Source organism: Medicago sativa, chromosome 6, assembly GCF_051527215.1.
Source record: "Medicago sativa cultivar Bolivia chromosome 6, Bolivia_mono, whole genome shotgun sequence".
Lineage (NCBI taxonomy): Eukaryota > Viridiplantae > Streptophyta > Magnoliopsida > Fabales > Fabaceae > Medicago > Medicago sativa.
Window position 1 is genome coordinate 33,599,821 of NC_140754.1, and position 18,432 is coordinate 33,618,252.

Consider the following 18,432-nt stretch of genomic DNA (forward strand, 5'->3'; position numbering starts at 1 on the left):
TGAACTAACTCTGAAGTTCAGAACGTTAGTTTAGAAATGTTGATCAGTGAGTTGATTAGAACGTTCTAATAGAAGTTCAGAAGTGTGTTCATAAGTAAACCCAGATTCATCAAGAACGTGAAGAACATGCAAGTACACTTGACATGAATAAAAGGTCCAGAAAAGTACATCTGCATGGATCTATCAACAATAAAGGCATGGACAAGGAACTATGTCTAAAGAATCTTTAATGTTCATCTAAGACTATGAACATTAAAGTACTAGGAATATTCCGATAAGAATATTATCCTAGATGTTGCATTCACTGCACTTTAGTTGTGTCTTTACTATTAGGATTGATTACGTCAAAAGTAAGTCTTATAAATCATCCTAAAGTAAGAACAAAAGGAACATTCTGATGGTTAGAATGTTCATCTCTGCACATGCTTCCAGCTATGGACAGTGTAGTTGGTGGAAAGATGAAAAAGGTAGCAAAAGGAGATCTTGCATCAGAGACTTTATCCAGTAACTTTTGATGCATATGAAGAAGTAACTTTTTAAGGATAAAACCTGAACAAATCTTATGTCACGCATTGAACAAACCCATAAACTCATCAGACATTTATCATTGATGAACCCAGATGAAGAACATCATGAATATCAACATTCTGATGAAGAACACAACAACATTCTGATGTTCATCCTGGGAACACAAACAACATTCTGATGGTCTGAATGTTCACCCATATTTTCAAATAAAAGCTTGTGGGGCCCAGGACACATGGCATAACACCATTCGTCACCTTACAACGGCTAAATGAGCCCAAAAACTCTATAAATAGAGATCAAAGGCTCAACATTACTTGCACCATTGCACAACATACAAGAAAATAACTTGAATTATTTGAAGCTCTTGCAATTGAAATTGATCATCACTGAAGGCTCTTTTTACCTTCTTTGTAATGTAAATCAATACTCTTTGTTATCTCTTTTAAAGATAACTTCTTCTTCCCCATCCTCTAATTAATTCTCAAACATTCAAACTTCTCACAAATTGTAATCAACTCTCGTCTAGCTTTAGGGGTACTAAAGTGTTAGTTTGAGCAAAGGTTGTAAAAGTCTAAGTGGTTAATTTAGCAACAAGGTGCAAGTCTGCCGAGGCTTAGAGAATACAGAGTTGTAAGTGTTCACGTGAGCACAGATTGTAAGGTGCAGGATTTGAGAGGCTATCTCAAGCATCATAGTGGAAACTCTCACAAGATTGTGAGGAGTGGACTAACCCACATTGGGGGAACCACTATAAATTTCTGTGTATTGATTCTCTCTTCCCTATACTCTTTAAGATAGGGGAAAATGCAATTAATCCTATTATTATTTTTAGTGTTAATTATAGAAATTAACCCTGTAATGTAGTAGAAGTTTGAAAAATGACCTTGTAAAATAAAAAACACATTCTAACCCTGAAATTTGAGATCATTATTTTTTTTTACCCTATAGTATAGTTTTTTTTTTTTTAAAGAAAAGGAATATGCTTATAGCATTTCATTAATAATAAGAGAGTTTATACAATGAGATACACGATAATAAATAGTGGGACTAGCGGTTGATGCGGCAACCCTAGCAAGGGTGTCAGCTACCTCATTTGCTTGTCGCCTGTTGAACTCAACCTTAGAGTTTGAGAAGTGTGTGCTGAAAAGACTTCTGCATCCTGAAATTACTTGTCCAAATTCCGTAACATCAACCCGATGATGGTGGAAGGAGTCTATTGTAATCTTCGAATCCAAGATGACATCGACGTCGTCAAATTGCATGTCACCAAGCCATTGTAAGGCGTGGAATAAACCCAAGGCTTCTCCTATAACAACAAAATACACAGGAGAGAACAGGATAGTTTGAGCCAGTACAAAGGTACCTTCATCATCACGGATACATATTCCAATATTTGTTCTATTCAACTTATCCAAAAATGAAGCATCAACATTACATTTCAGACGACCTCACTGTGGACGCTACCACCTGTCTAAAGCCATATCACTTGTTGTTGTTGAAGAAGAAGAAATTCGAGTTGTAACTGAATTGCCTTGTCTTATCAGTGTTATTGTTGTCGTCTAATCATTACAAACTGAATTTATTGAAATGTTGTTTCGACTAGCTATCGAAAGATTAGGGTTAGCTACATGCCAATCCTCCGTAAGGTGACAAGCTCGATCTACTACATGAGCATATGTTTCTGTGGCATCTTGCCAAAGTTTGAGATTTCTATGCTTCCAAAGGCTCCAAAGGACAGTTGCAAATCGTTGACCAAGATCTTGTGAGAGCTGATGTAACAATTTGAAAATGGTATCACCTGCTGAATTCTTTTTGAGAAAGACCTCGTGAACCGCATTCCAAAGACCAATCTTAAGCCAAACCTGCACAGTAAAAGGACACTCAAAATAAATATGTGAAAAGTCCTCATGCAGGCCACCACAACTCACATAACTTGTGGTAAATTGCAGTCTTTTATCTAGAAGTCGAACTCGGGTAGGCAAATACCCATGACACATTCACCAAATCAAATTCATTACTTTTGACGGAACTTTCAGTCTCCAAATAACATACCAAAATCCTGGCCTTCGAAGGTCAGAAACATCTACAAATTCTTCCACACACAATCTATAAGCACTCTTGACGAAACAATGTTTGAATAATAGAGTCATCTTTATCAGGACTAAACACCTGTTGAATCACTTCCAGGTTCCAACGCTTCGTCGAGACATGCATCAAACTACTCACAGATAAATCCCTCACATAGTTAACACCCATAATATTTCCATTTATGCGATCCCCATTCAACAACTGAGGTTCATCAAGTATTGATATAGAGTGACCCGTACCAATAAACTAATGTGCCCCACCACGCACAATGAAGCACTCCTTCAAAATACTTACAGGTTGAATTTTTTTATGATTCTTTTCAAGCATGTTTATGACGTTAAAACATGACTTTACACAAAACATTAAAATTTTCCAACTAAGGACGAATTAATTATGAATTTTTGAAACGACAAAAACTCAAAAAAATAAAACAATGAATAGAAATTGAATTGAGCTTATTGTTTTCAAAGACATCTATAGAAATACATAAGAAGGATATGCAAAGTTTTGTAACATTCAATTTATTTTTCAACCAAAACGTGCGAAAATGAAAAAAAAATCTGAGTAAATGTATACTCACGGGTCAAATTTTGTTCTATAATTTTGTAGGCATGGTCAAAATATCATAAGAACCTTCATATCAAATTTTGAAGTTTTTAAATGAGATACAAATTAATTATGAATTATCTTAAGAAATTCATAATTATGGGGAATAAAAATTCGTAATAAATTCGTCATAGTTGAAAAATAAAATTCTTTGTGTAAAGCTATGTTTGAACATCCTAAAGATTCCTAAAAAAAATCATGAAAAAAATTCAATCTGTAGATCACTTTTTTGGATCACATGTAAATTATAGGGTAAAAAATAAGAAGAATTTCAAATTACAGGGTTAGAATATATATATTTTATTTTACGAGATCATTTTTCAGGGATCAATTTAAACAATTAATCCTTTTTTTTATTTCTCATCGTTTGTTTAGCACGAGTTTGTTGGTAGATTTAAATTTAAAAAAAAAAAAATCTGTTAATTGAGAAGAAAATTTTTTAGCGGCTTTGTTGGTAAAAATAAAATATAAAAGATAACCCTACTTTCGGTAAAGGACAAAAGTTACTTTGGTACAGAGGTCTCTCAACGATGGAAGACTCAAGAAAGATGGATAGGATCAGTGGCTTACCTGATGAATTATTATGTCACATACTCTCTTTTCTTCCAACCAAAATCGCTTTCAGTACCACCGTTCTTTCGAAGCGGTGGACCCCACTTTGCCACTCACTCGGCATTCTCCGCTTCGACGATGAAACCGTGCATGACTACGCCGACTTCAATTCTTTATGTGGTCTTATAGATAAACTCATGCTCTCTCCTCGTTTCTCAAACCAATCCATCAAAACTTTTAGCCTAACGTGTGGTTTTATATTAAGTGATCACATCATCTTGGATGCATGGGTAGAAGCCGCTAAACGACGTTGTATTGAAGAATTTCATCTCTCCATGGGTCCCAGCATCTTGCATGACACAATTTTCACATGTCAAACCCTAGTTGTTCTCAAACTTAAGATGTTACGAGTTGAAGCTGAAAATTTGTGTGGTGATCTTCCGTCGCTCAAAACCCTACATTTGAGACTTGTTCGTTTTAAAAATCAGAAAGTTTTCCAACAAATTCTTAATGCTTCTCCTAACCTAGAAGATTTGAGGACTTATCGTGCTGAATATGTCGAACCTTATGAAAACATTGCGTTAGAAAGGTTTTATTCCTTGTCCCTGGCTAGGTTGGTTAGAGCTGAAATCCGTGCAATTGATGTTCCTTATAATGTAGTTAATAATGTTGAGTTTCTATGCATAGATGACGCGCAAGATATTAGTTTGGAAAGCATTCCAGTGTTTCCAAACTTAATTCACATTAAACTAAGGTTTTGTTACTTCTTTCTTGGCTGGGATGGCATAGTACAATTGCTCCAACATTGTCCCAAGCTTCAAATTCTTTCTATTAGTAAGGTTTGTTGAGTAATATATTTGTTTGCTTGTTCTGTTTTAAATATATTTTGATAAATCTTGCTTTTCATCTCTTTGACAGTGGAGGTCCAGCCCATCCAAGGAATGGAAATGGCCAAATTCGGTTATTGAATGTGTTTCGTCTCACCTCAGATCATGTACAATTTCAAACTTTGAAGGATCGGCAAATAACCTTCGATTTGCAAAATATATTTTGCAGAATGCGAGGCTTTTACAAGCTATGACAATCGACGTTACTACTAGGTCCTCATATGAAATCCTTTTGGAAAGGAGTCAAATTATAGAAGAATTATCACGTTGTCCAAGGATTTCTCCAGCATGTAAACTTTCATTTCAATATAAGTAGTAACTAGAAGTATCAATGTTTTTCGTTAGTTTCTATTCTTACGATATGAAACCATTTATTTTGAAGAACAATTTGTCTTCTAGTAAAATTAGCTCTTTCATTGATGCATTCAGGATCGATAACAATTCTGTTTGGATGCTTTTAATTTTATTTTTCTCTATTGTATTGAAAGTGAGAACTGTTCCAAGTAATTTTATTAGTTACTTCATTATATCAGTGTAGGTTTACTCAACGAGTAGCTCTTTCATTGATGCATACGAAATTTATGAATCCTATTTTTGCATTTAGTATTTTGTTTTCATGATTATGTCTCAGTTTGTGGTATAATATTGAGATATAGTAAGCTTCAACATAACTCTTATAGTTTTCTATGGTCTGAATCGTTTTAATTTTACTCTCTTCAAAACTGCACAAATAATGTAACATATAAGTAGCAACATTTGAACACTCGTGATCATGGTTTACTGTGTTTGCTGTATTGGTTGGTTTTTTCATATTTAATTTGCTATGGTTCCTTATGCCTTTGCAAAATGAAAATCTAAGATAAGCAATGATTTACCTATTTGGCTTCTTAGAATATGCGATTCGACCCAACACAAACTCACAAAACCGACTTGTGAGGTAAGGACTGCCCACACTTATAATGAGAACCTATGTATTAGAAATTAGAAACTAGTGTTATAATAACATGTGAGAAACTTGATTGGAACAATGTTTATAGTGATGAAAATTTTACTATCAATTTGAAATTTTACTATGTTTAAAGTATGCAGTTGATCCTGATTTGTTCTTGCACTTGCTGCCGTTATGGAAGACTGTGTTTGGTTATACAATGGTTAGAATTAAATTTGATTTAAAGCGAGTTAAACGTAAATTGGTTTATGTTGGCAGTCAAACCACGTTCGACTGTTCCAAACGTGCATTTAATGGTTGCCAATGCGGAATCAAACTGATGCTAAGCCAATTTCTGTATTCAACTGTTCACATCATTGACAATTGCAGGTTGGTTTGGGCAAAGTATATGCTCCTTTTACTATTTATAGTTCGGTGAATGAAGCACTCGCGTTAATCATATTAATTTTACACTTTTGCTGTTAAAAAAAAGTATATTGATTTTACATGTTTTGTAATGCTTACCATAACTTCTGAATCAAGATTAAGCAGAAGGTTCCTACAATCTATATTCTACTGTTGTATCCATAGACAAGCACTACTTCTATGAAACAATGAAAGTTAAATGATCCAAAACTACACATCTAAGATCATTTCATTCACTCAGTGATTCTGAGCCAGTCTGATCACGAACTGCAGGACCTTGTGAAGCGTCACGAAGGAATCACAGATTCACATCGCCTCAGTCACCTTCATCTTCAGTTCTTCAGGTGACTCAAATGGATGGATAAACTCTGATTGGTCCATTTCAAGCAACATTCTTGTCACCTTTGCTGTCTGATTGCTGTCTGATAAGACAACCCATTTTAGGTTTAACTTTTTAGTAAGATCATGATATTAGCGACAATATATTATAATATATCCACATAGTATATATTGCAACTCTAAGCGGAAAATTTAAAGGATAACATATTGCTAACAAATTTCTACATACCCAATGTTGATTTTCTTTAGTAGCAGAAGCCAAAGATGAAGCAAGCAAGTTGTTAGACAATAGACCACGATGGTGATTGTCAATAGAAGTTGCAGCAATTGCAGATGGATTCGTCATCTGATTCATCTACAAATCTCGCCTAGTGAACCGCCTTTGGCTACCGGAGACCTTCAGTGTGTTAGACTGATGTGATAACCGCCTCTGTTAATTTCTTTTATGTTTTATATGTATTTCTTTGTGTACATGAGTATAAATGTCAAGAAAATTGCTCCTGCAGAAATGCAGTTGAGACGTGCGAAGGAACAACGTTATCATTGCAATGAGACAAGAGCTACTTAGTTTTTCAGGTAGAGGAAGATAAGTCACATATTCTAGGTCTAGGGCCTCGTGATGACTCAACATTTATCCTTAAAGGATTTTTGTATTGGTACCCTGTAGGTCTACTAATATCGTACAGCCAATTATAACTCAGAGCTTCAAGCTTCTTATTCAACCTGCAAGATTTAAAGTTCTCATAAAAGGATTTCTTGATGACTTGTAGGTGTATGTGCAAGGTCATTTGTTGCACTTTCAAGTTTATATGCAAAATATATTTGATAGGTGACATTCTTTCCCGAAGAGGTACATGCGAAAATGTATTTCGAGTGTAGGAAAGTTTATAGAACAATTTTTCATGTTTTATTTTTTACTTCCCTTGCTTTGTAGAGGTTATAACTACTCTATGAAATTATTTGATCGTTCAGGTTGCAGTTGCTTTGTAGGTCACAATATCTGATGAATATTTCATCAAGAGGAAACTATATCCAAATGTTGACTTCAACTCAATGAATATTTTGAATTTTCGTCTTGCTCTTCAATTTGTTTGATTTGTTCTTCTGCTTCTTCTAGATTTTCACAGAACATGAATCATATAAGTGATCTTTCATTTCTTACATCGTGAAAATATCATTATTTGAGTTCCCTAAAGAACATTGTTTCTCCGCAAGGTTTATTCTTGAGAGGAGCCTATTTGCTTATTTCATTGGGTGAACAACCGAGAAGGAATGCATGTATCACCCATGGTTAAGATATAAGACCGCAGATAAGTGCACTGTGGATGAGTATTAAAACATTTATCCATGAAAACATGAACTGTTACCGATGACTCACTTCCACGGTTGAATTTGTCCTCAGTGTAAAAGGACATTTTCACGTAGAGATTTATACTCATTACCATCGAGTATGAAAGGGACATGAATCAATAGATTCTTTATTATAATCTAGATTAAGATTTTTTGACCTATATGATTGAGAATTTACGACGGTAACATTGATAAACCATGTCAATCTAAGTGTACGATTTCTTCTCGTCCCTTTTCTGTACTATTTCATTTCCGTGATTTTTCTGCATATTTGCTCTATTGATGTGCTTTATAGTTGATTATGCAATCAGTAATTCTGGTATTGTGCGTTTGAATTTGTTTTGCAGATTGTTTGCAATAATTTATTTTGTATATATATTGTTAACCACGTTGGTATGATATTTGCAAACTGAGACAATTTTAAAACAAAAGTAGCGTTTCGACATAATTTTTTGAAAACAAAATAAAATATAAAACAAGAGACCATTTCAGAAGTAAAAGAAACAGACCACAATGATCCTCCAGCACTCTATCTCTTGTTTTAGTATGCTGGTTTTTTGTTTTAATTTGTCTGCAGAATATAACTCTTGAAGAATATATATGAATTCCTTGTTAGAACGAACAAGGTAGCATTGCAGTAATTGAATATTGTTTGAAATCAATCAATCCAATAACATGAAAGGTTTATGAATTCCTTTTTTATGGAGCATCTGGATGAAACGTAATGCAGTGCGCCAGCGCTGTGTTTCAGGTGAAGCAGTGATTTGTAACCTGACAGCAGCAAATATAGCAGTGGAAAGGCAATTTGGATGCTGCAATTTTCCTTTCCAGTAATACGTAGCAATTTTTGCGGTGATAAAATTAATTTGGTAAAATTGGGTGATTAAAAGTGAGTTGAATGTAAATAAAATTATGCGCCAAAGTCTAACTTCAACTTATAATCAATTCTAAGGGAAAATCAGTTATAGCTGTGAACATCAAAACACGTCAAAATCAATTTTGCCTCATCTAAAAGTGAAATCAAATATTTGCCTCATCTAATAGTGAAATCAAACATACATGTAGTATTTGGAATTCATTAAATATATATAAAAAGATGTGGCGGCAAATGATTGGATATATATCATTCACTGTTTGTTCTTATTGTCACGACTATCTTATGTAATTCCTATCTTTGCTGGAATTGCACATGCTGCTAGTTTTCATAATCATAAAACAAACACTATTCAATCAAATGCATGCAAGAAGATAGTCATTGGGCAACATCATCAGTTTTATTCAATCAAATAATAGAGAAAATGCTGATCATTAGAAACAATACTGTGCATTTGCCCCACAGAATTTGAAAGCTAATCCACTAACACTCTAAATTCGATGCTTTATTAACTAACAAAAAACAAAAATAAATTACAAACACGTGAACAAAAATAATTATTTCACATTAACATAAACATGAGCTTAATTATGAGAAGTTGAACCAGAACAGCCATGTGTCCGAATTAATCAAGGAAGTCACAGTTGTTGCAATATATAAAATAAGGCTGATGAACGACCAATCTGAGATATCCCGAGTGAACTAACCTAAAAGTCACGAAGCCAATCAGTTCTATAAATGTATGAAATACTCCTGTAGGGAGTAGCTTCAAAATTCTTATGTTTCTTGCCAGAAGAGACTCTTGGAGTGATGTTATTGCTGCAGGTCTCATACAATTATACTATCAATCCATTCGTGAGCAGGTATTGGGACAAATGCATGCAAAACAGTTGTCTGGTAATGCATCATCCAATAAACATACTAAATTCGGAGATGCAGCTAGATGCGACAAGTTAGCTACCACATTACTGCTATTGGGCCCAAATCCTGATAAGTTATTGGGAGCCACATCCGACAAATGTGAAATAACATTCGGGGATGTTAAAGTATATTGACCGCTAACATTCCCAAGCAAACCAGTGACAACTAAGTTAGGAGTGGCTGAACTGCCAACACTGTAAGGCCGGCGTCCCATCTGTGGATCAGACAGATGATAGTTTGGCGGTCTTTGCCGGTGTGAGATAAGAGCATACGAGGGTAAAGTTGATCGAAAGTTACTAGGTGCTCTCTGATATTGAGGGAGAAAAAGAGATTAAGCATCTAGATGTGGTGTTGGGGCACGTAACTCAACACCTTGAATATCTTGAAGGTAATGCTACCACTAATAGTAATAAAAATGGCATGAATAATATTGATTTCAACGATTTAATTTACTATTCAAAACACTCTTACGTGAATCTTTACGGACATAAATTACTTTACATTTAACTCACTTTTAGCCTGAATTATTTACAAACTCAATTCATTCAAAATCAATTCTTATCACCGTAAAACAAAACACACTACAAGGCAAGGATGGTCTAAGATGTAAAAAGAGGTGGTTGTCAGTATCAGGGACTAACAAGCTCCAATTCAAAAAAGATCACCAAATCTATATTATCATTTTATTAGGAGTTGAGCAGCATATAATCATTTGGTGGCCTGAAATGACTGTTGAGTTCATAATTGACTCTTCAAACTTGCACAAGATGGCAAACTGATCAATAATTTAGCGTATGAAAGTACCTCCTACTCCAACAATTAAAAACTTCACTTGGAGAATGTGTACCAACAAGGACTCTATTAAGAATGAAAGGTGTGCCTTCTCCTTCAAACTGTATAAGGTGGAATAATGCCGAAGAAAGTACTTGGCATCACAAGGTTATGTGTCCTGTGACAGTAGAAATTTGGCAGCACACAGGAATGTGGTACTATATTGACAGGCAATGTTGCAGATGGCTTCCATCACTTATTTTTCAAAGTCGTCTAAGATCACATCAATGTTGCAGATGGCTTCCATGACTTGTTCTTTAAAGTCGCGTAAGATCTTGGCTCCAGTAAACTTTATTTCTGGTGCACTTTAATGTGGATTTGATGGCACGGTCGTAACCTGCAAACAATGGGAAAGGAGCAAATGTGGCTTACAACACTGCAAGTAGTGGCAGCAAGCAAATCTGCAACATGCAGAGTAGCTTTTCCTCATTAAACAGCTGGGAAATGCCCCAAGAGGATGATTAATATGTAACCTTAATGCGGCCATTAGCAATGGCTTTGTATGTTTTGGAAATTTGGAATGTGCTTATCCTTGGAAGAATATGGTTTGTTACCCTTGTTCAAAACTAGCCTACCCCGAAGGTTAATTTTACATGCTTCTAACCCTCGGAAATAAGCATCATTCGTAATTTTGATAGGCAGTGTTTCCCCACGAATTGATGGTTCTGGAAGTGGTTCAGAAAATTGTACCTGAGGGCCTCGGAGGGTCTGTGCAAACGACTGTTTCAGAGTGGCAGCCGGTGCAGGAAAAGCATGTGTTGCATTTGCGAGAGGCATGGAAGAAACGGCCATTGCAGATGAGGGAGACAGTGTCGTCACAGATGTTATAGAGGAGACTGGAATAGTTGATCGGAGCTAGCAAGGAAATAAAAATTGAGCAACAACTCTGCACCGTTTGAGAAACAAAAGAATTGATGAAATGGAATCGCCTTTGCAATAACAAACGAACAGAAATTGAGAAACAATCAATGTACAAATGTTGAATGGACGGTGGAGTAACTGATGTTGACATCACCCAAAAACCAAGACAACTTAAAACGGTTGTAAGTAATTGAATAAGCTGATCACCTAAAGCATGGAAGGCAATTGGCAATGAAAATGTTGGGCGACGCTCATGCTAGGAAAACCCTAGCAGAGTGTGAGCATCATTTACAATTATAATAATCAAGGTTGTCAAAATCGGACTTTACTTCAGTTCGAAAGGGAATAGCAAAATATCGCAATCAAAATCGAAGGATTTTAAGGACTTTTGTAGAATCATATAGGAAATTGTAAAATCGCAATCAAAATCGATGAATTTTACCCAAAAAAATTAATACTAAATATATATTATAAATGGTATATAGTCATAAATGACTTTTTCTTTTTTTTGAACAAGCAAAAATGGAATATATATTAACCACAAAAAGCAACTCCTCTAGCACAAGATGTGCCAAAAGAATTACTGAAGGAACACAGTTTCGATTACACAACCACCAAACAAACCATTATGTGATGCCCAAGCATTGAAACGGGCTCGAACACCACCTATCTGTGCCAAACCTAAAGGCAGCCTTCTTGGCTTTCATCCAAACTAAGGACATATATTTCACTTTATCTAACAACCTGGGAATAGGGGTTACAACATTATTGAAAAACCTATCATTGCGCTCATTCCATAAGACCCAAACGCACAATAGCCAAATAAGATGAAGGAATGACCGTTTTGCGCTGCCAACACCTGTTAAATGCACGAATTGAAGAAACTGATCGGCTATAACATTAGTGTCGACACCTGTAATGCCCAACCAATGACGCACTAGGGGCCATAACGATGAATATATATTACATGATAAAAACAAATGATGTGATGTCTCCACTAAGCCACACTCTGAAACACACAAAGAAGCCTCTGAAGAAATAACCCGTCTGTGAACTAGGTTGGACTTATTTGGCAATCTGTCACGAAGCAACCTCCAGGAAAAGATGGAGACTTCAACGACACCTGATTATGCCAAATCAACGATGTTGCAGGATCCGTAAGAGGAGTATCCTTTGTAGTCAGCAAATGATAGGAACCACAAACTGAGTACACTTCAGAAGGCTCCCGCAACCAAACCCACATGTCTGAAACATTAGAATGCAAAGAAACATCAAGCAATAAACTCCTACATTCCTCTAACTCCTCCTCCCACGCCCACAATCTCCGCATCCACTTCCACGCCTCCCCTCCCTGCTGAAGACAAAGAGAGAACAAACTCGCCACTGTAATGAATTTGTTCTCATAAAGATCAAATAGGTGAGGAAACCTCAGACACAAAGATGCCAACCCTAACCACTTATCAAACCAAAACAGAGTATCGGAACAATCCCCCAACTTCTTTGACACACACTCCCCAAACCAGCCTCCACCGATATCACCGTCCCCATCCCTAATCTTCGACACCTCCCTCCACCAAGAAGAACAACTTCGGCCCCCAACCTCCCACCTACTTCGCCATAACGGGCGACTAAAACTCGATACCAAAAACCACTCCTATCAACAAGCATCCTCCAACACCACTTTCCTAACAAAGCCTGATTAAACTCCTTCGATTGTCTCACCCCCAAACCTCCAAACTCCTTATGGAGGCACACATTATGCCACCCTATCCAAGATATTTTCCTATGATCCTCACTCCCACCCCAAAAAAATTTATTAAACAAGGATTCAATGGAAGAGATTATACCTGATGGAGCTTTGAAAAAGGAAAGCGCATAGACAGGCAGAGAGGTCAGGACAAACTTTAAAAGAACCAGACGACCGCCAAAAGATAAGAAACGACTATTCCAACCAGACAGCCTAACTTTAATCCGATTCACAATAGGATCCCAAAAACTCAATCACCGAGGATTACCTCCGATAGACATACCAAGTACATGAATGGCACCTTGCCCACTTTGCATCTTAAAACAAATGCCGCCTCATTTAACCACGAGGGTGCAATATTGACACCAACCAAACTGCTCTTATGAAAGTTCACCTTCAAACCTGACATAGCCTCAAATGAAAGAAGAGCAGCCCTTAGAGCACGGACATTTGGCCAACTTTTAGTTCCCAATACCAATGTGTCATCCAACAATTGAAGATAGGACACCACCACCGGATTAACTTCCCCAATAATATAACCAGTAAACAACTGAGTCTAAACCAAAGAATTCATCAGAATATTAAGACTCTCTGCAGCCAACAAGAAAAGAAACGGTGATAAAGGATCGCCTTGTCGTAATCCCCTTTTTAACTGGAACTTGTCTGTCGGACTACCATTAACAAGCACCGAAGCCGTGGCTGTACTAACACACTCACTTATCCACTTTCTCCAAAGAACCGGGAAAGACATACGACCCAACACAGAATCCAGATAGCCCCAGTCAACAGAGTCATAAGCCTTTTCAAAATCCACCTTAAACAACATAAGATATTTCTTTAACTTTCGAGCTTCATCCACAGCCTCATTAGCTATAAAAATACCGTCAAGAATTTGTCTATTTTTAACAAACGCTGATTGAGAATCCAAAATTACAGAACCAATCACCCCACGAAATCTATTAGCTAATAATTTTGCAAGAATTTTATACAGACTCCCCACCAGAGAGATTGGTCGAAAATCATTAAGGCGCTGTGGGCTATCAACTTTCGAAATAAGAGCAATAAAAGTAGTGTTAATACCTTTGGGTAATTTACCATTGCGGTGGAACTCAGATACAAAACTCCAAATCTCATCCTTCAACTCTAGCCAAAAATCCTTGATAAAACCAAAGTTAATTCCGTCAGCTCCCGGACCCTTGTAACTATCACAATCCCACACAGCTTCCTTAATTTCATCTAGCAAAAAAGGTTTGATAAGACCCACACCCTCCTCAACATACAAAGTTTGAAACTGCAAATTAGCAATACTGGGGCGCTCCATAACATCAGCTCGAAAGTGATTCTGAAAATGCCCAAAGACTGCTTCACAAATGGGGTGAACACCTTCCACCAAGACCCCATCCACCAAAATAGAACACAACGAATTACGACACCGCCTGTTAGCCAAGTCATAAATGACTTAGTTTATAAGAAATCGTAAAATCGCAATCAAAATAGATGGATTTTGTCTATTTTGGGATTCTACTATGGATTTAAATCGTTGAAGGTGAAGAAAGTCGCAAAATCCAGGAATTTAGGATTTAAGTCAGGATTTTGACAACAATGATTATAATAACTAAATTATATTTACCAAAATTGGTGAAATAAAATTGGGTTAATTGTTCAAATTGATCTTGTAATATTGATAAGTGCCAAGAAGTGTTAATTTCATGTTATATTTCATGCACTTTTTGTTACTTGTTTTACAAGTTATTGAAGGAAAAGCCGAGAAATAAGTGTTAAATGCCTTATTACGCTTTATATATCTTACTCTATCCTTTTATGCAGGAATTAGCCTCAAGACACTGATCAAAGACCAAAAATCATGAAAAAGTACTATTTGGGCAGAAGCTGATCCAGGAGGCATGCAACTCGCACTCAAACTCGCAACTGCGAGTGCCAATGCGAGCAGCTCGCAACTGCGAGCTCCCTTACTCGCAGCTGCGAGTTAGGGCGGTTTGACCTCCTCATTTATGACGTGGCAGCATCTCATTGGACTAGAAGAATCACTCGCATCTGCGAGTGATGCTGCTCGCATCTGCGAGCTCAAGCAGAACAGAGGCTATTAAATGCCCACTTGCTATTCCTTGAAATTTATTATGTTGGGATCTTAGCTTGATATTTTTCTTAGTTTCTCTCTTAGGTTTTAGCTTTAGATATTTTATAGAGAGAAGTAAGGTAGATCATATAGAGTGAGAGTGGTTTTGGAAGTTGGATTATTATTCCTTTGTTGAGACATCACAAGTGTAATGAATCCTTCCTTTTCAATCCATCCTTGCAAGGCTTCCATGATGATGTGTAGCTAAATACCCTTTGTTGGGATGAGAGGTACTTGATCCTTGCTAAACATGTAATCTTTTGATCTTGCAATATATGGTTCTAGCAATTTATATTAAATATTGTTGTTATTCTTGTGTTAATGCCTTCAATGAGATTCAAGATGCTTTGGACACAAACTCTTGAATCTAGAGCTAGAGTAGCAATATATCTTAGGTTAACTTACTTGACATCTTTGTTAATCTTGTGATAATCACCATAATCAAGAGTTAAATGCTTTCGGATACTTAATCAGGCTGGACACGGTCGATTAGGTTATTTGATCGACTTTGTTATCGTTTAAGGGATTTGGACACGAATGTTTAAACGATATCTTAGAGTTAATTACATCACTTTGGACACGAAGGATAGTTTAGAATTGATTGTGATAATGTTGTTTATAAAGCTAGAATTCGTATGGATCATTAGGTTACGTGTGACGCTTGGTTAAGGAACGCTACTCCTAACAAGTTTCAATCCTTATTTATCTCAACTTTTACTTTGTGCAAATTAGTTTAGCTAATCACATTTCAAACAAACAAATACTCTTAATACTTGGAATGATAATTGATGTTAAACTGTCCTTGATAACGCACTATTCGCTGTGGAGACGATACACAAATACTTATCTTGTTTGATGCAAAACTACTTCATCAAATATGCACGAAGTCTAGAAAATGACCCTTTAACAATAAAAACACACTAGTATATTTACCCGGCGTTGCCTGGGTTAGACATATAATTAAGGATGACCAAAAATTTGTCATTTGTCTGTGATATCCGCAAACAAAATTCACGACGGACAGGTACATGACAAATATCTTAATGAGTACACATGAATAGAATAAAATAAATCATATTTTAAGTAACCGTAAATTAGTAGAAGCAGTGGTGGATGAAATTAACTGGATTTACTAACATTATTAACTCACATAGAATAAAATTCCTTAAAAAAAAAATCACATTGAATAAAATAAACATTTTTGAAGTATTGAGACTCTATAGAAATTAGGGTAGGCGAGTTTGCATGGAAATTAGGGTAGCCGAGTTAGCATGGAAATTAGGGTATTCTGTTTGTAAACTTATTAAATAAGTGTACAACAACTTATCAAAAAAAAAGTCTACAGAAACAATACATATATACAAACGATGACACAACAGGATATGAATGAAAAGCTCATCAGTGAGGAGAAATATTAGAGATTGCTGCATTTTAGAGGGAATTTGTTAGGTTAAATTGGTCCGCTGCATTTTAGATGGAATTTGTTAGGTTAAATTGCTGCTAACCTAATGCAGCATTTTAGAGGGAAATTATTAGATTAAGTTGTTGCAGACCTAATAAAATTAATAAATAAGGATATTCCAACCCTGTAATTTGATTTTTCTTCTTTAATTTTTTTCTCGATATTCTTCTTATTTTCGACCTTTTAATATACGCGTAATTAAAAAATATGACTTTAAAGTTGATTTTTTTTCATAATTTTTTTGAACAATTGCAAGTTTACGATGTCAAAATATGATGTTTCACAAAAAATTATAACTTTCAGACAAGATACCAATTAATTATAAATTTTTAAAGAACAAAAAATTCAAAAAGAAAACAACGGAAATCTCGACTTAGAAATCGAATCTTGAGCTGACTATTTGTATAGACATCTATAAAAATACTTAGATATGATCATCAAAATTTTATAGCATTTGGAGTAAGCCTCAATTAATTTAATTTTTTAACCAAAACTTGCAAAATTGGAATTTTGTTCCGAGTAAGCATATACTCACAAGTCAAATTTTGTTCTCTAATTTTGTAGGTATGGTTAGAACATCATAAGAACCTTCATCATGAAATTTTAGATTTTTTAAACGATGGATGAATTAACTATAAATTGTCTAAGAAATTCATAATTATGGGGAACGAAAACTCATAATTAATTATTTTCTTGTCGAAAAGTTCTATTTTTTTGTGGAAAACTGTAATTCAACGTCCAAAACATGCACTGTTTTAGACTTCGCGTATATTAGAGGGTCAAAAATAAGAAGAATCTAAAATTACAAGATTAAAATGTGTTTTTATTTTTACAAGGTCTTTTTTCAAACTCTACACATATTACAAGGTCAATTTAAACAATTAACCCAATAAAATTTAGCTTTTTTTTGTATAAAAAAAGCTTTTCTTTTTAATTTTATTACTCATAATTCATATTAGTGGATATAATTATTTTCTACGATAAAATGTAAATTGTACGGTATAATTCTTATAAACAATAAAATGATTTCTTTTTTTTATGAAATGATATTTTCCAAGATAAAGAAATCTAAAAATAACTTCTTATTTTTCCCCTAAAAAAACTTCTTATTTCAAAAAAGTAATTGTTATTAATTCAGGAAATAAGTGCATCAATAGACTTCAATTTATGAGTTTAACACAAGGAAAAAAACAAAATTTTTGTCAAAGTCAAGTCAAAGAGTGTCAACAAAATTTGACATACAAAAACCACGTATCACACAGGAAACCATTTCTTCCATACTACAGTTTTCTGCTGCTTCAGATACATAGAACATTTCCCTAATTTTTCATCTATATATAAGGGATAAACACACTAATCACAATCACACAGAAAACCATTTCTTCCTTACTACTGTTCTCTGCAGCTTCCATAGAAAACCAGTTCATTCTTTACTGTAAGTTTTTTCCTTCTCATTCATTTTTTTTTTTTAGTTTTATTCACATTAAAAATATCTTATACTGTTACATTGTTTCAGTGTTGAAGCAAATGGCAGCAGTGACTTCATCACCAAAGATAGTGGTTCCAGCGGCTTTGACCGGTGCTGGAAGTTTTGAGAATGCTTCTTTGTACGTTGGCGATCTTGAAGGGAACGTCAATGAGGCGCAGCTGTACGAATTATTCAGCCAGATTGCTCCAGTCGTTTCTGTTAAGGTTTGCAGAGATCAGATGATGCAGTTATCTCTTGGCTATGGTTATGTCAACTTCTCCAATGCTCGTGATGGTTTGTATTTCAATTTTCATTCTTTTATTATGTGTTTTTTGAATTCGATCTTTTGATTATAATGTTTTTTTTTTTAGGGGAATCATATATTCTTGTTGATGGAATGCATTGTGATTGTGTTTATAACTTTTTA

General features: G+C 35.3%; 1 protein-coding gene across 1 annotated transcript; it reads left to right on the forward strand.

Annotated features, from left to right (window-relative positions):
- Positions 1-3,752: 3,752 nt before the first annotated feature.
- LOC146914668 (F-box/FBD/LRR-repeat protein At4g00160-like) lies at positions 3,753-4,977 on the forward strand. Its single transcript, XM_085721113.1, has 3 exons — positions 3,753-4,354; positions 4,388-4,613; positions 4,693-4,977. The coding sequence occupies exons 1-3, from the start codon at positions 3,753-3,755 to the stop codon at positions 4,975-4,977; spliced, it is 1,113 nt and encodes a 370-aa protein (XP_085577239.1).
- The last annotated feature ends 13,455 nt before the right edge of the window (positions 4,978-18,432 follow it).